This window comes from Zootoca vivipara, chromosome 9 (genome assembly GCF_965207765.1).
Source record: "Zootoca vivipara chromosome 9, rZooViv2.hap1.1, whole genome shotgun sequence".
NCBI lineage: Eukaryota > Metazoa > Chordata > Lepidosauria > Squamata > Lacertidae > Zootoca > Zootoca vivipara.
The window spans coordinates 38532454-38555668 of NC_142592.1; the positions used below are offsets into that span (position 1 = coordinate 38532454).

The window sequence follows — 23215 nt, forward strand, 5'->3', positions numbered from 1 at the left end:
TTGAGCACACTGCTTTATGGAAGTGAGTTGTGAGCAACTTACAACCACCAGCAGCAACACCACAACACCTTTCACATGCGCTGCATCAGGAAGATTTAGGGCATCACAGGGCAAGTCAGAGTCTCAAACAAAGATGTGTTCTCTCAAGCCCACATTCCCAACATGTTCACACTCCTGTCTCAGCAATGTCTATGCTAGCTTGTCCACAGAATGGAAGATGTAAGAATCCCCAAGGACATGCTCTACCATTGGCAGACCAACTCAGCATTACAAAGATTTCTGCAGAAGTGACATGAAGGCTGGCAACATCAACCCCACTATGTGGGAATGTAAAAATCATGAAAGTGTGGGCTCCACTTTTCTGTAACCGCTTGACCGATCGTCCTGAAATTTTGACACAACGATCCAGGCCACTCCCCGAGTGTTCTTAGAAAAAAAATCCCTCACATCTCACACCTCCGCAGGTAAAAACCTGTTTTCCACAAAGTAAAACAGCGCCCTCAAGTGGAATTCCTCCCACAGTACACCCCCTCCCTTCCTCTGAAATCAACACCACACCCACAAACCCCGCCTCCACCACGAGATCCACCACTCACATATATCCATCCGGCAAAGGTGTCGAAGACCTCAATGGAGACAACGACACCAGCATCTTTACCTCCTACCAGCCTCCAAAAGTCTCCTATAACTATACCTTTCGCTCTCAAACTCCCTCAATCATCCTAATACGTCCAATTCCACAGCAACGAACTGAAAACAGGCCTTTTGCAACAACAAGGCCCAACTAGCCCACAGCAGACTAGGCAGCTTTCCATACTATGCCAAGTGGAGGTAGGGGCCTGCCTGGGGGGAATGGAGGGGCCAAATAAGAGGCAGGGATAAGTAATGGGTCAGTCGTTCATTATTTCCCCTAACACGCACTTGGGGGCATGCCGAGGGGTTTCTGCTTTTTAATTTAGTGGGCGTTGTGTCACATGCGAGGCTCCGGCGGCCATTTTAAGGGCAGTCGTGCAGCTTTTAACCTAGGCTTCAATCCCCCCCAATTTACAATCCCCTACCTTCCCCTTGCCACTTCCTGGGTTTTTTATGGAACCAAACAGCTTGGGCGCTTCGGAATATGCCTTATGCTGCTACGGGGCTGTGGGGCTTCGCTATTTGTCCCGTCCCCCCTCCGGTTCGGGTTTTTAAAAGTAATTCTCCGGGACGCATCATCACCCCCGATCCTTCTCTTTGCCCAAACGGACCTCTCTCCCCTGGCTTTGGGCTTTGCCCAAACAGACCTCTCCCCAACCTTCCTCAACACCAAATACTCCTCAATTATAGCCACAATAAAAACCATAAAAAGAAAAAAAAGTTACAAACAACACAAGGGGACATGGACAGGATGGGGGCAGTCACAGGGATGAGCCGGGGGTGGGGGGAGGAGGCGGCAGGATAAGTCATGTGTCCGGACAGAGTGGGGGGAATCACAGGAAAGAACCACAGCAACGCGTGGCCGGGTCAGCTAGTATGCTATAAAATATATATGAATTAGTACATTATAAAGGAAGTAATAAACATGAATTATTTGGTCTTGCTTCCTTTATGCTGACCAAAAGAAAATAAATTAATTCTGGCAGGTACTTTGTAAAAGTACTTCCTGCCTCAGATATGATCATATCTAATGAAAGTAAAAACCAACAAGAATAATTCTAGTCAATTTTCTCTTGGCTTTTTATTGATCTGTAAGCTGCTCTGAGAGCTGAAGAGTGGGCTAAAATGATTTAAATAAATGAATGAACACCAAATTCCATTGAAAAAATGAAAAAGAAAGTAATTGTATATTCTCAGCCATAGAGTAGATCTATCCTTAACTGCAGTTTTTCAATCCAAAGCAATTAGAACTTCTTTCTACACCAGTCTCCTTCACTTCCTCATTTATTTCCTTGTTGCACCTCTCCATTTATAACAGTTCAACAAAAATAGAAAGGCTTACATTTGCAGTTGGTGAGGAATTCTACAACAGGTAGGATATGCCCAACCAGTTATTAGCATACTTGTTCCCACCTTGAACTAGGACTAACATTCACATCACCGTATGCATTTTCACACAGAATTTGAAAAACATTTCTCACTATATCCTATACACCTATTCGTGACAGTCCAATGTCCATAGAATATCCAGATAGGAAAGGTACAGACTGTGCCATGCTGACAGGTAGGGAAGGAAACAAAGTACCGGTAGGTTGTGAAAATGGTGAAGGCACTGAGAGAAGTCAATGTAAAAACTGCTGGGACTGCAACACACTTATCTCAAAAGACATTTGCATATACTACAGTAATACCCAATATTATACTACTTCATCCCCAAGTAAAAATCATGAAAAACAAAAGCACACTAATCCCAACTAAAAATAGGGCACATGGTATTGTGCAAACAGTCCAAGCAAACACCTGTTTAGGCAGATCAAATTAAATCAGGGCAAAAATGCTCTAGTGCTCTAGTCACTTGATTACTTAAGAATCTTAGACCATGGTTCACAGAAGGAGACGTGAAAGATGCCTGGGGCAATCAATTGCAATCCCTTGCCAACATGCAGAATTCTCCAGATCATACAGACACATGCCTATAATCTAGACTAGGGAATGCAGAGAAGAGATGAAAGTAGGACAATTGATGCACTACAGAATAGAGTCTGCAGAAGCTCCAAAAAGCAAGGGAACCAAGCTACACATTACAAGGATGATACTTGTCTACCTGTTACTTACAACAGGAATAAATAGGAATAAATCAATGTCAGTGGTTTATATTCTAACCCCTAATACTCTCGCACAAAAGCAAAAAGGGCTACCGCACACAGGAGGAAGACGTTGAACAATCATCTCATGTTCTACGAGATAGCAGAAAGATAGCTATATTTCACCTTGTTTTCATCATAGAATTCAAAACAGCATACTGTACATTGTGCCCACTGTCAGTCTCTCCTCAGTACACCTCCTTAGCATCCAGCAGCATTGCTGTATCATGCCCTCGGACAATGCCCAAGGTTATAAAAACTCTCAAAACTTGCTTGAATATGTGACACATTTTAAAAACAATACCTCATTCCCACCCCAATCCCAGTTGATCAAATTTTGGACGCAATTGTTTAATTATTTACCTGGCTGTAAGTACCATTGAACTCAGTTTGACTTGTTTCTGAGTAGACATGTGCAGGATTGCACTTCCAATATCTCTGCTTGGTTTGGTTTTGTATTGTTTTAAAGTAATTATATGTTTAATTAGTTTGACAACTTCATAGTCTTTTTAATAAACTGACATCCCTTGTTAGTACACAGCAGGCTGCATTATATCAGACTAGTTCTACATTTAGCCTAGTACTCTTTGCTGTGATTGGCAGCAGCCTCCTAAGTCTCTTTCCCATCACTTACCAACCGACTCCTTTTTAAAATAGATATACTAGGGACTGAAACTGGAGTTTTCTGCATGCAAAGCAAACACTCTGGGAAACCAAAGCTCAGTAATACTCTTCCAGAAAATCAGGGCATCCTTCAAGACGATGGCAGAAAATAAAAACACCAAATCATACCACACAAATCTGTTGCCTTTAATATGCAATATTTAGATTCCATAAGATGCTCTTGAATGTGGTAAGGAAAGGCTTTTGATTTTACATTCTGCTCTCTGACTGTTCCCCGGTTCTTCATTTCTTGGCAGCACAAGCCAAATAGCCTTATTTGTGTGTGATCCTATCATATCAACCTTTGACTGCAACAGTGAATACACATCCCTCAATCAAATCATCATGGGTTATAAATGCATAGCAAATATCAGAGATATTTGAAAAGATTTGCTTATGCGGCCAGCAAAAACAGCCTAACCCAGTTCCAATCACCATTTTTCTTCTCATTATTATTTTTGTGCGCCTTGCCAAATCAAAACCCCGGACAGACATCCCTTTTGCCCCGGCGTGATGCACAACTTGCCAAGCTTTCCCCAACCCCGATTTGTCATTCATTCCCACACAAATCTGGCGTCTCCAGACCTGTCTGCAACAGACAATGTGCAGGGTGACATCAGCCAAGCTGCCGCTCGCCCCTCCCACAGACAACGTGTCAAACACAATTTACAATCCACCCACTTCTGCCTCGGGCTCCTGCCTGCGCGGCTCCCATCTCGAGACACCTATGGCTGCGTTGCCTTGTCGCCGCCGCCGCGCGCTTAATACCGGCGGGGACGGGCGAAGGGATTCAGACGCCGGCACCGCCACGCTTTGGCCGGTTTTCCTCTAACGCCGCGAGGGGAAGGGATTCCTGTGCGGGCTTCCCCGACTGCGGCAAGAAGCAGGATGGGGCGAGAGTGAGATGGGGCGGCCAACCCCTCCTTTCCCCCAAGGAAGACTCTCCCCCTCCTCAGTTTTCTTGCTGCTGCAGGGCGAGTGTGTCCCACACAAACACACACCTGCCCAGTTTCAGGTGCAGACACACAGTGACACTCCGCTTTAGGGATACATTTTTTTCGGTAGCCCAACGCCTCCAAAACATACAAGAGGGACCAACAGGTCGCAACCTCAGGGACTTTCCCACCCCTCGCCTACGGCAAACGGCGAAAGGGAAACGGGGCGCTACTACGAGGCGGTTCAGTTTCGCCCCCTTCCCTCAGAGAAGTCCTTCTGCCCAGCCTGTTGAGAGCGGCCCCGGCAAGGGCGCTTCCGACGCCCCACTTCACTGACCTGGAGAGGTGCTTCAGGATCTGCTTCTTGATGATGCCCGCCATGGCCAGCACGCCTCAGCCCCCGCCGCTTCAGGGAAACCGAAAGAAACCCGGCGCTCCTCCTCGACCCATCCCGGCGCTTCCTGCCGTCCTGTGCCAGGGAGCGAAGGCGCCCCCGCTCACCCGCTCTCCGGCCCCGCCGCCATCTTGATTGCAGTATCGCCAGCTGACAGGCTTTCGCTGAGTAGAGCCGGGCGGGGGAAAGGGCGGCACCAGCGCCAGGAACGCCGCCCGCCTGGAACCCGGACGGGGGAAGCGGGCGGCTCTCGGCCGGCAAGGGCGGAGAGGATGCCGCCACAAGGGCTACCGGGAGCTGCTGCGAGACGCCGAAGTCACCTTTTGTCTCCGGTGAATGACGCCCGCTAAATCCAAGCTTTAGTGCAATAATTTCACGGCAGCGGGGCACGCCGGCCTGGCTGGAAGCACCACCGCCCCACTCACAAAAGTCCGTTTTCCAAACTGAGTAGGAGAAATATCCTGAGTTGGTTTTTTGTTTTTGTTTTTTGTTTTTTTGCAGCGAAGAGGAGCAGCTTTTACACAATAGCACTTAACTACCTGTTTTCCAGGTCCGCTTGCAACGTTTATCAGGAGCGTAATAAAAAACACGATTTATTTTCCTGGGTTCTCGATGAACCCTAAGTCACCCAAATTCTCTATGAGAGGGGAATGATGATGTGCATAGATGATCTGACTCCTTAGAACTCCTTCCCTATTGCCCCTCCCCACATTATATAATATACTGTTTTTCTCCTCACCAATTTTAGCATCTAATTGCCATCAAAATCTAAGAGCACATCCTGGGAATAATAAGTACCACTGAAATAATTGCAAAGTGTCAAGTTGTATAAAATCACCTTAAGCCCGCAAACTATCCAAAAGCCTGAAGGGGAAAAGCCATGGTAGAATTTTTAAAAGTATGAAGACAATACCTCCCCTCAACTAAAAGATAGGATTTTGTTTATGTTATAGTGTGGGATAACTAGTGTAAGTGAAATATTACGCTCTATCCAATTTCTGACCTTCCACTTTAATAAATGTTTAAACGTGTTTAAAGGGCACAATATTTGGCAGCAGAGTAATCTTTCCAGATTGCCTTGTATGGGTGAAAAATGAGACACACAGTCACACATTCCTTTAAGCTATATATATATATATATATATATATATATATATATATATATATATATATATATATATATATATATAGTCCTGGGAAAAGTCTGTTCATCAGCAGCGAATAAATAAACCATCTATAGATTGGACTATATTGCAGATGACGAGAGTTGGCTCTGAGCAACATAATTTCCCCTATATTGCAGAAGTGCTGAAGTCTGAAGTTTTCCGTTACAGAGGTTTTTCCACGACAATTATACACAGTACTCGCATACTATACAGATGCGGAAATATAAGGCTATACAGATATTGTATGTGAACGGTGATGCTATCCGTACATCTCACCCGATACATGCCTAAAAAGTCGCCAAAACAAAATGTTCCCTTCACACCACATAAGAGCTGAGTTTCAAAGAACAGACATCCCCCTTTCTTGTCTGAATTGACTTAACTGAAACTGCAAACTGGAATGAAGCAGTCCAAGTTTATATTAAAACTGACTACAGTATTACCGTAGTCTAAGATTACAAGTCTACACCTAACACTCAAGCATAGAGCTCTTCTATTATTTCCTATCTCTATGACTTTCCCCCTACTGTATTTGCTCTTACGTCGGGAAAGTCCTCCACTATCCCATCATTCATACTAAGTTCCTTTTACCAATGAGAAGGCGAGAAAGAGAGGATCCGCCCGGTGGTGACTAAATACGTTTCAGCCGCATGGTTATTTAGCGCTGGCTGGCCAATGGGGCGGAGCTGAGGGACCCAAGGAGAAAAATGGCGACTCTCGTGTTAGATAACGGCGCCTACAATGCCAAGATCGGGTACAGTCATGCTCATGTCAGGTGAGAAGTCTCATTCGCTTGAGGTCTGGATGGAGTTGAATTCTTTTGGAACAGGCAGGCGGTTCTCCTATGGGTTTTCTCGCATGTTTTGATAGGGGCATCTGTGAGAATGTAATCAATTCATTGGCAGTTATGAATGAATTAAGGAATTATTCCAAATGTGCAGGAATTGTCCAAACAAGCGTCCAGTGAAAAAGTGGCTATTTCTGAAAACATAATCCAGGTACTAAATCCAACGAAAGAATGAAATCAGTATGGTTTGTTTGGAAACAGCTAGTGTAGGAGTGTGCAAACCTCTGAGAGGTCTGGGTTACAAAAGGTGTTTCCAGCAAATTGGCATGTTAAAGTAGTTTAACTGTGGAACCCACTCTCCCAGGAGGCAGTGATGGCCACCAACCTAGATGGTGAGAGGAAATCCAACCTAAAGGAGGATTTGAAAAATTCATGGAGAGGGTTTTCGAAGGCTTCTAGCTATGATGGCTATGCTCTGCCTCCGAAGTGAGAGGAGGTAAGGTTTCGGAATACAGTACTAGTTTCTGGAAACCACAGGAGGAAAGAGTGCTCTTGTGCTTGGGTCACACTTGTGGGTTTCCCACAGGCATTGGTTGGTCACTTACGTTATTGACTTTTAAAAATGTTTATAAAGCTGCTGGGTTTCTTTCCCCTCCCCACAGTGTTATTCCGAACTGTCAGTTTAGATCAAAGACTGCTCGTCTGAAAACATTTACAGCTAACCAACTGGATGAAATTAAAGATCCATCTGGACTTTTTTATATACTCCCGTTCCAGAAGGTAATTTAAATAGCATGGATATCTTTTTACACACGAATCAGTTAAGGTTCAGTAAGACAGGTAAAGGTTTAGTCAGATTTATGCATGAGTAGATGTAGTTTTTGAACAATAGTCATGAAAAATATTAATGAAATTAAAATCATTGAGGAGGGAAACATTTCTTTCTATATAATGAAGCCTTAGATGGAAATTATTGTTTGTATTTAGTTGTACATCTTAATAATAATAAATTAAACTTGCAAACCTGTTAACACTTACTTGGGTGTAAGTCCCACTGCCTTCAGGGGAATATACTTGTATATAGAAATGGTCAAGATAAAGTCTTAAATAATGTATTTAATATACCTGATCATAAACAAATAACATGGATCAAAATACTACTCTAGGACAGGAGCCAAATCATCCAAACACCTTCAAGAGATCAGGTTTCTTCCAGTAGGGTGCTAAAGAAAGCTTGAAGGACAGTGTAAAATTAAGCAAATATCAAATGGTTTGAGCAGTAACTTTACTTTTTAAATAACAGGGCTACTTGGTAAACTGGGATGTTCAAAGGCAAGTGTGGGACTATCTTTATGGAAAAGAAATGTATCAGGTAATTAAACACTTTCCTATATCTTGAAGGTAGCACCAGAAGAATATAAGAATGCAGGCTGCTTATAGGAAGTCAGCATAACCTAATAGTTGAAGCTTGTGCATCAGCTTTAATTTAAACTGAGTGTCTTGATTTCTACAAATGAGGGCATCTACTGTTTCATTTAAAGCATGGGTTATTATTTCTACAAAAATGTACTTGTTCAGTGTAGGTGTTCTAAAGAATGATGTATCAGCAGATAAAGTAATCCATATCTGCTTGTGGGATCCAGAGATTTGAGCGCCAAACCTTCATAGAGTATTTTATCTCAGTGTTGTGTATTTTTCTGAATTGGAGTTTGATCTACCCTCGATGCACCTGCTGATTTTGCATCCCAAGATGCATCATGGCAAACTCATCTCAGCCAGTGTTTACTCAAGACTTTTACTGGTTACTGTCTTTTAGCATACAGAAGGATACATTTTACCAAGTACATTATAGAGTTTAGGATATAGTTTAGGATGAGGTTTTTTATTGCAAGTTACCACTCAGTTTCCTAAAGAATTCCATAGAACACGAGGAAAAAAACATTGCTGAACTGGAAATCAAGTTCACACTAAGGTCTTCCAATCTGCACATCGTGCAACAATGGAGGGAAGGGAGAGGGGGCGGGAAAGGTATCCAGCAATCGACCGTGAGCTACCAAAAGCTCCTGGGGATCTACCAATAGATCGCGATTGACCTGTTGGACATCCCTGCTGTACCTGTAAACACAAAAGTAAGTCCCTCTGAGTTCAGTGAGGCCTACTTGCAGGTAAATGGGTAGCTTGAATTACTTCATCCATTAGTCACTTGCCCACTCACTAGAGTTACCTCTGTAAGAATATGTAGGTTTTATTAAATTTTGTATAACCTACAATTTTTTTCCAAGTAGATGTTCCTGTTGTCACAACAGAAAGCTACTATACTGCAGTGGCAAGAAGTGTGAGCTGTGAGTTAGGAGAAAATCCCCAGTTCAGATTTCACCTTAGACATTGATGACCCTTCATCAAGCCACTTTTACCCAGTCTCTAATCTGCAGCAGAGGAGCATTACTGGCCTGTCTTTCTAAGACTGTTCCAAATACTATTGAGATAATTTATGTGAAGTGTTTTGAAATATTCTCTGTACATATTATTAAGAACATACTTACTAATAGACCCTAATTTTAGATACTTTTTTTAAAAAAAGATTGCTTCTGAATCTTGAAATATTTTCCTACATAGGTAGATTTTGTAGATACCAATATCATCATCACAGAACCTTATTTCAACTTCAGCTCAATACAAGAGTCCATGAACGAAATATTGTTTGAAGAATACCAATTCCAAGCAGTTCTCAGAGTAAATGGTGAATGGCAAGTCCTCTTACTGTTTATTTTTGGGGGAGAAAATGTTTTCGTTTGGCATTGCTACAACACTTTTTGTTTGCTTAATAATAATAATAATAATAATAATAATATATTTACACCCCTCACATCTGGCTGGGTTTCCCTGCCACTCTGGGTGGCTTCCAAGACATGTAAAAACGTAATGTCAAACATGAAAAACTTCCCAATACAGAATTACCTTCAGGTGTCTTCTAAAAGTTGGGCAGTTCTTAATATCCTTAACATCTGATGGAAGGGTGTTCCACAAGGATGGCCCCACTGCCGAGAAGGCCCTCTGCCTGAAACACTTGTTAATAAATGTATCTGACACAATGGCATGGCTCTGTTTTTTCAGCTGGGGCTCTCAGTGCCCATAGATACTTCCGGGATAATCCATCAGAACTGTGTTGCATCATTGTAGACAGTGGGTATTCTTTTACACACATTGTACCTTACTGCAGAAGTAAAAAGAAGAAGGAGGCCATTATAAGGTAAAAAAAAACATATTTTTTAATATTTTTAAAAAGATGTATTTGTGTTTTTAAAATATAAATATTAAAGATAATCTTTCTTGTTCTTAGGATTAACGTGGGAGGAAAGCTCTTAACCAATCATCTAAAGGAGATAATCTCTTACAGGTAAAACACTATAACTAGAAGTTATTACAATCTTACCTGGTTCACGGTAATAAAAATATAGTTTAGTTTATTTTATAGGGCAAATATACTTGTTTGAAAAGAGAAGCTAACTTCTGATATCAAGGTTTGCTGAAGGACTATGAAGGCTTGCTTTGCCTAGATCAGTGTTTCTCAACCTTTTTTGGGCCACGGCACACTTGTTCCGTGAAAAAAATCACGAGGCACACCACCATTAAAAAAGTTTTAAAAATTAACTCTGTGCCGCCCTATATTATAATTATGACTGTAAGAAACACTTGCCAAATATTGCTTTCCGGTGGGTCAACGCTGCCGAGTTCTTAAAAGATCCGGGTTTCTGATCCACCCCACCCGACCCCGCCATCCCGTATCTTACCCTGTGCGTGTTCTCGGACTTGTGAGAGGACGATTTGGTCTTCATGCCTCCGTGAATTAGCAACAAACTACCTTTTGAATGATGGAGATTGAATATTTTAAAAGTAGCTACTTAAAGTCCGCTCGATTTTCCAAAAAAGAGACACACGTGCGGCACTATTAGCTGCTGGGGGCTGCCATCTTGGCTAAAGGATTCTGGGATGATCCTGTCACGTGAGGCATGGGGAAAATGGAAATAATGAAAGCTGATTGGTCTGTGGAAACTAGAAGGGGCGAAGAAATAGGACGCCCAGGGAGGTGGAGTTTGCAGCTGCAAAATCACCCTTCTCGTCGCCGCATATCACGGCACACCAGCCAGCGTCTCGCGGCACACTAGTGTGCCGCGGAACAGCGGTTGAGAAACGCTGGCCTAGATTATGGTGCAAGGTATGTGATGATACTTAAAATTAGGTTTTTTGCACCAATAAATTAAATGCAGCAGAAGTTAAATCGGAAAAATAGATGGAACACTCCAGAAAATGAGCAGCAAAATTATTCTGTGAATTGTTTTAGGTATGGTAATGAAACTGCATCATAATTTACTGGCATATCTTGTTGGTTGTTTCCAAATGCCACTGGTTCCGTGGAGAATCTGAGTGAATCTGTGGGTATGCTAGGCCACATGAGTAGACTATAATGGGGTGAGGCCCATGAACTTGAGGGTTACCTCCTTTTGTATACACAAACTTTCATAAGCTACACCCTAGAAAGTTCATTGGGAATATACAGATGGGCAAAACCAACTGGGTTCCTCACAGTGAGTTAAGATGCTCAAGCTAGATTTCATGGCCACTTCTTTCCCATGCCCTATCCCCCATCTCTTCTATTCTGAAGATCCCCTGCATCCCTAGGTCTTGCTGGTTCTATTCAGAGGGCTGTTCAGTGTTAGATACTACTCAAGTGCCAATTCTAAATGTCTTCTGTAAAGGTGGGATTCCTGAACGATTGCAATATGTATAACCTCCTTTTTTTAAAAGCTCCATCAAACAGTACCTTTCCTATATATGTAATTTTGTTCCTCTTGTATAGAAAAGGTGGTATGAGAACATTATTAACTTTTTCTTCTAAAAACCATGAACTTCATCTGGTTTAACAGATTAGTTCCTTATCACAACTTAATGCGAACTCAAAGAAGTGCAGTGTTAAGAACGTTCATCCTCCTCTTACTGTTCTTTGGTTTAATAGCATGCCCTACTCCACAGAGGATTAAAGGCTTAAGTGAGTTTTCCACAATTAATCTAACAGCTTTACTATAACATTTAAGCTTAATTAAATACTCATATTGAATACTCATAACAGACCAGCAATGGAAACAAGATAAAGTAGCATTATTTTCTTTGAAAATTATAGGCAACTCCATGTTATGGATGAAACCCATGTAATTAACCAAGTGAAAGAAGATGTGTGTTATGTTTCCCAAGACTTTTTCAAGGATATGGAGACTGCTAAGTATGGGGTTTTTTTTATACTGCTAAATATAGTTAATGGTAATTTTGTCTATGGCCTGAAGAATTTATTATGTATTGCCTTGTGCTGAAAAAAAACACCATTCTGTTGACAATGGTCTATGAATACATTAAAAATCAAATTCCTTTACTGAAAGCGTTTTGTGTCTGGGGCTTAAATTTAACCTTGGGATAGATGGATCCAATATCAGAAAGAAATTAATGGAATTTTTTTTAAAAAAAATTATGGAAATTTATATAAAGAAGGTCCAGAGAAATTAGGGGGGAAATTGAATATTTGGGCAAAAATATGCTACCCATAATCCCTAAATAAAAAGTTTCTATCTTGAATTCACCCATGAAGGTACAACAAGCTATATACAGATCAAAGCTAGGAAAGACACCAGGCCCTGATGGTCTCTCGGCTATTTATTATAAAAAAAAACTAGAACAATCACTATTTTTACCTATGAAGGACTTAATGAACAGCATCCTCATAAATGGAAAGTTGCCAAAATCATGGAAAGAAAGTTTAATTACCCTTATCCACAAACCGGGAACAGATGCTTCAAACATGGCCAATTATAGACCAATTCCACTGTTAAACAATGATTATAAGATTTTCACGAACATTTTAGCGAACAGATTAGAAACAGTGTTAAATGAGATAATCCACAAAGACCAAACTGGGTTTCTTCCTGGGTGATATATGCAATCCAACACTAGATGTCTGATCAATGTCTTAGAATATCTGGACTTGAAAATTGATAAATCAGCTCCTATTATGTTGGTGGATGCCGAAAAGGCTTTTGACAGTGTATCCTGGAAGTTTATGAAAAAACTAATGGAAGAAATTGGACTTGGGAAATTTTTTTGTAAAGGAATAAATGCCATATATTCAGAACAATATGCAAAATTAATTATCAACGGCAGAATCACTGAAGATTGCAAAATAAATAAGGGAACCAGACAAGGCTGCCCACTATCTCCACTGACATTTATTCTGGCAATGGAAGTTTTAAATAACCAAATAAGGAGTGACAAACAGTCAAAGGCATTACGCTGGGAGCTAAAACTTACAGGCAACTTTAAAGTTTGAAAAACAATTACAGTAGTTTAAACTGTCGCAGCGTTTGAATAACTTTAGTAGTAGATTTAAGAAAGATCTAAAACCTTAGATAAATCAATAGTTAATTTAAGACAAAAATGTGTATTGGCAACAAATAATAGATAATTGAAAAAAGAATGGATGGGAGGTCCGGTCTATAGTGCAAGGACCACTTTTGGTTTTATTGATTTGTAATTAATAATTTCCATATTATGATTTGGTTTGTATTTCTTGTCTTGTTTTCTTTTTCTTTTTTGGTGTATCAATAAAATAAAATAAAAAGCTTGGGTTCATTAAGGGTTAGCTCTGAAACATGTTGTTATGAAGACTGCCTTTGAGCATGTATGGAGTACTGTTCTGACCCAAGTCCCCATATCTGGAAACAGGGATAATTATATTTAAGGTCCCATTTCAGCCAGACTTGGGTTTATAGTCTGATTCCGTTACTGAAGCATCTGCAATGTTCCAAATCATCTTCAAGCTCTACATATGCAATTAACTTAAGTGGTTGAAGTTGCATGCAAGGCAGAGAGCACGCAGGTTCTGGCATGTTGTTGCAAGATCTCACAGGAACTCAGACAGTCCCACAAGAACTTGCAAGAGCATCCCAAAGCCTGTGCAGTGTGCAGGACTTGCCCGGTAAGCATGGCAGAGCTTAAAAGCTGTCTTTGCAGGGTGTGGGGGATGATGGTAAGGCTCGCTTGGCAAGGATACTTATGCAGGGGGTGGTTTGAGTATACAGAGTTTTCCCTATTCCTGCCATCCCCAGAACATAAACCCCATGCAAGGTGTGATTGTCCTGCTATTAAGTTCAACATCTATATGCACTGAATACCCCAAATAGTTTTACGTGGTGGTGGTGGTGCGCTGTCTTACTGATTAAAAGTCAAAAGGAGGTTATTTATTTACAATGAAATACGTTTGTGTGGTTGGTTTTTTTTTTTGTGTGGCTCTGAAGAATCATTAACTTAGGATGTATTCTGAATTCCAACCTGTTTCAGATTGAAGGGGGAAGAAAATACAGTAATGTTGGACTATGTTTTACCAGACTTCAGCACAATTAAAAAAGGGTTTTGTAAGGTAATTGCATAAAATCAGTCGTCTTCTTCATTTCATTTCATTTCATTTTAATACTTTTATATATTTTTAAGAAAAAGATCTCAAAGCATTTACAACCTACATCAAATGAAACAATCCAGAAGTAGATATTACAGAAGAAAGTCAAATACTGCATAAAGTATACGTTCAAAGGAGCATAATTAACAGGAAATTAAAATATTGCCTTAAGATTTTGAAAATAAAACATTACAAAGGAGGTCAACTACAGAATGCACATTTAATGCAGCAAAGATAATAAAAAATATATATTAAACGTTTCAAAGGGAAACATTATTAGAGGAAATCAGATGTAAAATGCAAATTTAAAACAAGGTAATTACGGTAACACATATCTGCTGCTGTTGCTGCCAGTCCTACCAGTGGTGGTTCTTGGCGGACTGCGGCTGTGGAAGCTTAGGCTTGATGACCTGAATCTACACTAAGAGACAGGAAAGCTGGTCTTTGGCCTCTTCAGCAGCCTCAGCTTTTGTAGCTGGAGTCAGTCAAGGCTCTGTCATTCCATGACAGGTGGAAAAGGCCTGCAAGGAAGGGAGCTGGTCTGCCAAGTCTAAAAGTCTTTTATTATTTCAAAAGGTACTATGAAAAGAATTGAATATCTTAGTGTTTACTGTCTTTACTCCTCCTTTTTGCATTTCTCAAATGCAAAACAAGAATTACTTGCCAGTAGGTTATATATTTTGTATGCTAAATGATATGCATAAAACCCCACTACAACTCCTGTAATCCTTGACCATTTGCCAAGTTGGCTGGGGCTGATGGGAATTGGAGTCTAGCAACATCTGGAGGATGAAAGGTTCTCCAACACTTATGCTACCTAGTTAGAAAAAAATAAGGTCTCTATTGAGAGAGGGGTGTGTGTGAAATGAATTGCAATTTTTCGTTTTTTGATTCATCCTCTTACTGTTCAGTCGTATGTTAGCTGCAATTCCTATGTTATTATGTGCTGACATAGCTAGGTATAATTGTATGGAAGAAATATACAAGTTTCAGATTCCCATACAGGTTTTGGATCCCAGCTACTACATGGGAAAAATCATGCAAATAAGGGGAATGATTAATGTTGATATTAAAAGCTGGTGTCATTATTACATGTGTGTTAATTCACATCTGTTTGATTTAGCCAAGGGAAGAAATGGTGTTAAGTGGAAAATACAAAACTGGTGAACAAATACTTCGTCTTACAAATGAGCGATTTGCTGTTCCAGAGATACTCTTCCATCCTTCAGATATTGGCATTCAAGAAATGGGAATTCCTGAAGCCATTGTTTATTCAATTCAGAACTTGCCGGAAGGTATTCTTATTTAAACAATGTAACTACCAAAATTAACTGTAGAACATGTTGCATAGTTAGACTTTTGGTTTGCTTCTAAAGTTCCCATATCAAGGACAAAAACTCAATTGTCTAGAACAGTGGTTTTCAACCTGTGTACCATGGCACCCTTGAAGAATGGTCAGGGATATTATGGGCAACACTGACTTCTGTCCGTCTTTTCCCCCCTCCTTCCTCTGATGCCCTCTTGCATCTCTGCCTCCCAAAGGCTTGTACAGCTGTTTGTTACAGCAGTCCTGGCTACAAGCTCTGCAGGTGAATGGTGCCTCTGGGGCTTTTCAGGGGGTGCTGGTTGCCAGGAATTGAGACAACCTTGGAGTAAGCAAGCAAACGGGTGAGGGATCCCTGCCAGCCAGTCCACCAGCCCTTGCTGTTGGAATGGACAGACAAGTTCCAGGCCCCTGTGGGGCAGTATGAGGAGACACATCTCTTGGGGGTGGGGGGGACAGCTCAGAGACCAGGGATGACAGCAGTGGCTGCCCTGAGGAGAGGAGAGAAGGCTGAGGGAACACTCAAGGGAGTGTTTGAAAAAGGGTGAGAGGCTGCCAGCTCTGCAGGCAAGGGGTGACAAAACTGGGCTCCTAAGCTCCACAGGGGTGCTGCAGAAAGAATGTAGTTGGTCAAGGGAGCCGCGGACTCAAAAAGGCTGAAAACCTCTGTTCTAGAAATTCTCCAGTATCAAATTGTAATAAAAGCTTTAACAAAACCTGAATCAAATTAGTTAAAATTGAATGACTCCCACATTCAAACACTAATTCTTGACAAGTTACTATTGTAAAATTGCTGAAGTTACCTATGCAATATCCAGACTTCTGAATTAAGGTAGTTTAATGCATCCAAAGTTGATTGGGAGCCAGAACACTTAGAACCCTCTTCATAAACTTGGAAGTAAGCAATTTGCATTAGAAGAATATTTAAACATGTGACTGAGGTACTGCCTCCAATGCAAGTGCTTTTCATTACAGACTTAATATAAGTATATAAAATCAAGCAAGTTATTGTAGAATTATAACTAGTTTCTTTCTGGTCTTCATAGAAATGCAGCCACATTTCTTTAAGAATATTGTTTTAACTGGTGGAAACACACATCTCCCCGGCTTCAGGGATCGTGTTTACTCTGAGGTCCGATGCCTCACTCCCACTGACTACGATGTTTCTGTTGTTCTGCCAGAGAAGTAAGTAACCTTTCAGTTACAGACGTGGATTCTCAACTGACGGTTACCCACTCTATTTTTATATTCCATATTCTAATGTCATATGATGTAGTACTAGCTGATACTGAAAATCAATATTAAACTTTATAAACTAACTGTATTTTATGATTTACACAATTATTTTATTTACTTTCCAGCCCTATTACTTATTCCTGGGAAGGTGGAAAGCTGATTTCTGAAAATGACGATTTTGAAGATATGGTGGTAACCAGAGAAGACTATGAAGAAAATGGACATAGTATATGTGAAGAGAAATTTGATATTTAAATGGTTCAAAAGATATGGACATTATATTGTATATGTTAAAGACCTGGGGAGTTTTCTTAGATTGGAACTCTACTGTAGTTTTTTTTAGAATGAAACTGTACTGTCAGTTAATATATATGTAAGGTTTTGTTCATTTTTATATACATGTAGCTTATTTGGTTCTTTCCTTCATATTCTTTGCCACTCAAATGCTGGTAGAAACTGAAATCTGGATGGAAATGGCTGAACTGAAAATATATCCATAAAAGTATATTTCTTAAATTAACAATATGCTAGAATATTTAGTAGGAAAATGAAATAAAACATTTGTATCCAAAGTTTATTTGGAAAATAGTGGTTGTATTGTAACTGAACACAAGAACACTAAATCATAAATCTAGAAGGCTAGTTCCAGATTTCTTCAAACGCTGCTTAACCAATTCCTATCTACTGTTATATTAAAGAGGAATTTAAGCAGGAATGCTTTTGAAAGGGAATAAAAAGAGGACAACAATGGATGCTCAAGTCAAACAAAAAGAGTCACCAATTTAAAACATTTTTATAATAAAAAGTATTAAGTATTTTATTAGAGAAACAGCTCAAATCAGCTACAGGTCATGTGTTGCTTTTTTAAAATAAAAAACTGCAACTCTTCAACCCACCTCAGATTTTGTTTGAGGATTAATTTATTTTCCCCATTCCAGAATGACAACCCATTGCTCATAGGTGTGGTGCAATCTGGACAGAGAAGAGCATCCAGACACCATTGCTATGTTTACTTGAGCTGTTCTACACTTACGAAGAGGCATGCAATTTGTGTGTGTGTGCATAAACAGTTATACCTCACAAAACAGTAGTTTGGAAGTAACTTCTGTCCACAACACCAACTTGTTCAAGACGTATGCTAGTGGATTAGAAGATATGGGAAAGGTTACTAATCGTGAAATATACCCTATGATATTGCTTTCTACGGAAGACCTTTATTTGAAACATCAGCTCGTTAGAAGACTTGAAAGACTTTAAATCTTAAAGCTGGAAGAGAGCCCAGAGCCCTTGAAGATATATGACTTGATTCAAAACCCTAAAATGTATTTTATATAATTGACTTTATTTCTATTCTTTGTATAGCGTATTGTTGTTTTATTGCTATGGCCGATGGCTGACGCAAATGAAGATTCATTCAAGCTCTAGCTGCAGCATTCAAGAATAACGGGGGAAATTGGAAGAATCCCACCCCAGTGGATGAATCCATCTTATTCATCTTCCTAAAAAGCTACACCTTGACAAACGGGATGAAACAACCCTAAGGTGTCTCTGGGGTAGTCATTTCTCCTTATGGTCACCTACCACAGAACCTTCATGTTTATAGGCCTTAACATTTCCATAGGAAACCACACACTGCCTGAGGGCCAACATTATGCCTTGGAGCTCCTTATGAGAATGTTTGCCTTAGAAGTAAAATATATCTCAACATACTCTCATAGAAAAAGCAAACAAACCTAGTGAAGTTTGACCACTGTCCACATACATACTTACACAGAATTCATTTTGCCGTTTTTTGTGGTACATTCACTCGGTGTGTAGTATTTTAATAATAATGGGTCTGTTATCCTGCCCCACTTGCATGGACCACTCCACTGAGAGAACCAAGTCCGTATACAGCAGGCATCCCCAAACTTCGGCCCTCCAGATTTTTCGACTACAATTCCCATCATCCCTGTCCACTGGTCCTGTTAGCTAGGGATCATGGGAGTTGTAGGCCAAAACATCTGGAGGGCCACAGTTTGGGGATGCCTGGTATACAGTATATTCCTCCTCCTGTTACGCCTTTTCCTCTTCTCCCACAACTTCACCGCTTTATTTCGCTGTGAGAGAACGGAAAGACAACCGCGGAGGCTCGAAAGTATCCCGGTGAGGGGGGCAAAAGAAACACACCCGCCGCCTCGCTTCTTCCACGGAGGGCCAGGCCGGCGCTTCATCACCCTGACAATCAAACTTGCCGCCCTCGCGGAAACCACCGTTGGCGGCGCGAGGCGGAGGGGGCGGGGCTTCCTAGGGCTCGACTTCCGGCCTCAGCTCCGGTGCCCTGTTTTCTCTCCCAGTGACAGCAGCGGAGGCGGAAGCGAGAGAGAGAGAGAGAGAGGAATAAATAAATATATATATATATATACGCTGTATTCGAACCGGTCAGGTTAGGTTGTGCTGAGGTGTCCGTCATGGCGTAGCAGAGCCGGGGGTCGCGGCACGGTCAACCACGCCCCGTGGTGGGGCAGCGCTTTCCCCCTTCAGGTTGAGGTGAGAAGCCCGCGGGGCTGTTGCTGCGACGGGTGGCCGAGCGTGGCCTTGAGACCGCGGAGAAGGGAAGGGCTTGCTCGCTTCCTCAGAACCGTAGGGCTGGGCCTGGGCTGCTCACAAAGTGGGGCAGGAGGGCTTGGGGGTGGGGAGCTTCCCTTCTGTGCCGCCGCCCACGAACAGGCAGTTGCTGAGTGGCTGTCAGCCGACTTGGGGAGAGGGAAGGCCTGCGGTGTGGCAGGAGCTCTTAAACCCTTTCTCAGGTAAGTGGGAGGGCTGCTCTGCCGTGCTGAGAGGTGGCTGGTCGAGGTATTGAAATTCCCCAGTTGCTCTTTAAGGTTTCTGCTCTTACTCCACTGTCGCTCGGATTTCAGCAGCAAAGGTTCTTCATTAAAAGATAAAACCAGGCTTGCTATGATAAATGCAAAGTATCCCGCACAAAAAATGCTGAAGTGTCCAGTAACGGTAGATTTTACTGTGAAAATATATTTGAAGGCTTGTATTGACAGAAGCACACACGAGTGACTTATGTAGAACATTAACTGCAGCTTTTGTGATTCAAAAGGGGCGTGAGAGCTTCTATGCACATATTAGGTGTACTTCCCTTGCTTATTACAATATGTGGCAAAGCCCTTGTGAGGATTGTCAGGTGTCTCTTCTAAGCCACACCTCTTATTTTAAGGGAACAGCCTTCATTAGGCTACTGCTGTAAAGGAAATACATAATTGTTTTCTGGTGCCTCATACACTGAGTGTTCAATGTTCCTTCTGAAACTTTCTTCTTACAATTCAGTTTAAATATAGGCAGCAAGCCTCAGAGGCATGTTGGCAGCAGTAAGCAGTTAAATGGAAATCTTAGCCTTTGAAAACACCACCTGGGGAAAGTTGCTAGTGGCAGTAGTCTGAATTCTTTACTAAGAATTCCCATAGGAACCACTAAATTCAGTGCTGTGGTGCTTATAATAATGCAGCAATATCATCAGACTATGTTTTCTTGAATGACTTATTAGTTTAAAATGTAGATCCCATTCTGTGGCAAAATCATAAATAACTTTGAAAACTAAAAATTATCCTTCTGCTAAAAGTAGGATTGTATTACAGTCTTATTGATGATCTATATATATTAATAGATAAGTAGCAATAATTAACATTTTGTAAAGTATAATATTGTATGTGAGAGAGAAAGACAAAGCGTGCACATGTATACTGGGATATTTCACTATAAATCCTCAACATTTTAAGAGAAAACAAGACAACAAAAAATGCAGTACATTATCCATTCCTTATAAGCTCTGAATTTCTTATGCAAATAATGCATGGTTTTTATAAGGAAATCAATTGGAAGAATGTTTTACAATTTAAATGATATATTGATACCATTTTATCTGTTGCTTATTGCAAAGCTGACATCCAACAGTTTTATGTGAGTAAGATTCAATTGTGGGGTCAGCCCACAATTGGGTGTGACAGAAATTCACTTGTGTAGTGGGGCTTTGCATTTCTCATGTCCCCCCTGCAGTTCCCCTGTTCATGCACAAAATCTGTACAAGTATACTCTGCTACACAGGTACAATAGGTGATAAGATAAGAGTATTGGATCCAGTGATTTGTTTGTGTTGAGTAATGGATAGTAGCTATTTAAGTAGTCTCAGGGCACTTGGGCATACTTCTAAATTTGTTAAGCGGTCATTTAATGCTCAACTTAAAAAGTTGTATTTGCCGGCCTACCCAACTGCAGCAATTAATCTTTTAAATGAACTCATTCTAAACATCCAGGTATTTGTGAAATATGATAACTAATGCACACCCTGAACTCTCTTCACTTGTCTTGCAGTCAAGGCGATGTTAATTCTAGTGGTTGATTTTTTCATAAATTCTGTGGTGGACCTAACTGGCATATTAACTTTTTCTGCCTATTCATGTGCATGATCTGTTGGATTTATCCTTTTTTGGATACAGTTTTTATTTCACTTGTCCAAACAGCTGATATCTTTAACACCTACATTATACAGTGGAACCTCGGTTTATGAACACCTCGGTTTATGAATTTTCGGTTTACAAACTCCGCGGAACCATCTGGAACGGATTAATTCACTTTCCATTACTTTCAATGGGAAAGTTCGCTTCAGTTTATGAACGCTTCAGTTTATGAACAGACTTCCGGAACCAATTACACCCATGCTTCGGGTTAAGTACGCTTCAGGTTGAGTACTCCACGGACCCGTCTGGAATGGATTAATCCACTTTCCATTACTTTCAATGGGAAAGTTCGCTTCAGTTTATGAACGCTTACTCCGCGGACCGCCTGGAACGGATTAATTCACTTTCCATTACTTTCAATGGGAAAGTTCGCTTCAGTTTATGAACGCTTCAGTTTATGAACAGACTTCTGGAACCAATTGTGTTCATAAACCGAGGTACCACTGTAACAGAAAGTGCTAACTGTGTTAAAATTTGTTAAATGTAGCAACTTGGTTTTCATCTCTCATACTGACAGCTTCAAACAGGAATAGAAACTGATTTTAAACTGCTGCTTTTTGCTCTTATTTGAGACAGCATATTTCAGTTTATATAAGTACTGAGATTGAATGCCAGCTTAATAACATTTTGAGTCTATGTTCTGCTTAGTAAAATTTCCAAGATGGATTCTGAGATTTCTTTTCTTTGTAGGTAAATGTACTAGCATACATTCATAACAATGGAGTCCATGCTAAACAAATTGAAGAGCACGGTTACGAAAGTGACTGCAGATGTCACTAGTGCAGTCATGGGAAATCCAGTTACCAGGGAATTTGATGTTGGACGGCATATTGCTAGCGGTGGCAATGGGCTTGCTTGGAAGATTTTTAATGGCACTAAAAAATCAACAAAACAGGTGAGGTTTTAGGAGGGAAATACGTATTGCTTCTAATGTCATTACAATGATGTTTTAAGGAACAATTGCCTAAGAATACATGGTTTAACAGTTCTAGAAAAAGATATCACAGTATGTGCAACTTATCATTTTTATGTATCTATTCTATAAGTTGTACGAGGTCTTAAAGCAGGAGGAGTACCTCTGCTGGGGATGCATTATGCTCCTCCTGAGGTAATTTGTCCACCTTTGCTTACCACTCAGCACTCAGCTCTCGCCCATGACTCCTAGAAGCTGTCAGCATGCCACACCCCAGAAATGGCTTTGACTGGCCAGTTAAACCAAGTGAGGGTAGCCGATGGGTTTCAAACCCTCGGTGAGTTAGGGACTTCCCCTGCATGCAAAGACAGGCTTCAGCTGCCTTGCGGGACATTCTTGGGAGAAGAAAGGGCTAAAGAGTAAACCCTGCACAAATCTGGAGTGGAGTCCCAGTTGGATGTCACCTTGTATGCCTCATTCCAGCAACTCTTGCAACCAAGCTGGTGCCAAACATATTGCTCTGCTTTCCTTTGGACCACATCAGTGAGGCCAAGAGGGGGGTTCTGTCACCTTGGCAACCCAGGACCTCCAGACACAATGCCCAGGCTTCCACCCTGGGGAGGTCACTTCAGTACTGCTAACACAGTGGCTTCTTGACCACCCCAGAGGCGCAATTTCAAGACAGACAGGTGCCAACAGTGCACCATATGCACTCATATGGTTTGTAAAATGTCCTTGAGGTTAAACAGATCTTGAAAGAATAGCAAAGAATTAAATGAATCAATAACAGTTTCTTAGACTGGCCACCTCCAAGTAGCTCTGGCTGTTTGCAAATAGATACATCAGGTCCTTTGTAATTCATATTGGGTTTTGTGTGTACCTTTGATTTGTTTCAAACAAATTGCTCCGCTTGATTTAGCAGTTACCGTATTTCTCGCTCCATAAGATGCACCTTTTTCCTCCTAAAAAGTAAGAAGAAATGTCTGTGCGTCTTATGGAGCAAATGCATGGTCCCTG

General features: G+C 41.1%; 3 protein-coding genes across 5 annotated transcripts in view; 2 read left to right on the top strand and 1 right to left on the bottom strand.

Moving 5' to 3' along the window:
* BLTP3B (bridge-like lipid transfer protein family member 3B) overlaps positions 1 to 5123 on the bottom strand; it is a 38172-nt gene extending 33049 nt beyond the window's left edge. Inside the window, exon 1 of the mRNA XM_035127511.3 lies at positions 4713 to 5123. Coding sequence (XP_034983402.2) covers positions 4713 to 4756 — 44 coding nt within the window. The 5' untranslated portion in view covers positions 4757 to 5123. The remainder of the gene's footprint in view (positions 1 to 4712) is intronic.
* Positions 5124 to 6617: 1494 nt separating this feature from the next.
* On the top strand, positions 6618 to 17352 carry ACTR6 (actin related protein 6). Of its 2 annotated transcripts, XM_088651968.1 has the most exons (12): positions 6618 to 6710; positions 7087 to 7218; positions 7385 to 7502; positions 8026 to 8094; positions 9339 to 9462; positions 9837 to 9972; positions 10063 to 10119; positions 11902 to 12000; positions 14106 to 14184; positions 15344 to 15515; positions 16591 to 16729; positions 16906 to 17352. In XM_088651968.1, the coding sequence occupies exons 2-12, from the start codon at positions 7184 to 7186 to the stop codon at positions 17033 to 17035; spliced, it is 1158 nt and encodes a 385-aa protein (XP_088508094.1). In that variant the 5' UTR covers positions 6618 to 6710; positions 7087 to 7183; the 3' UTR covers positions 17036 to 17352. The 2 variants fall into 2 exon arrangements, with proteins under 2 accessions (XP_088508094.1, XP_034983240.1); XM_035127349.3 differs by lacking the exon at positions 7087 to 7218.
* A 1749-nt stretch (positions 17353 to 19101) lies between these two features.
* Positions 19102 to 23215, top strand: part of SCYL2 (SCY1 like pseudokinase 2) — a 29345-nt gene continuing 25231 nt past the window's right edge. The window contains exons 1-2 of one of the 2 annotated variants that reach the window (XM_035127347.3): positions 19102 to 19309; positions 21976 to 22180. In XM_035127347.3, the coding sequence (XP_034983238.1) occupies positions 22004 to 22180 (177 nt within the window). In that variant the 5' untranslated portion in view covers positions 19102 to 19309; positions 21976 to 22003. Of the gene's footprint in view, positions 19570 to 21975; positions 22181 to 23215 lie in introns of both variants that reach the window. The other variant, XM_088651967.1, reaches the window with a different exon arrangement.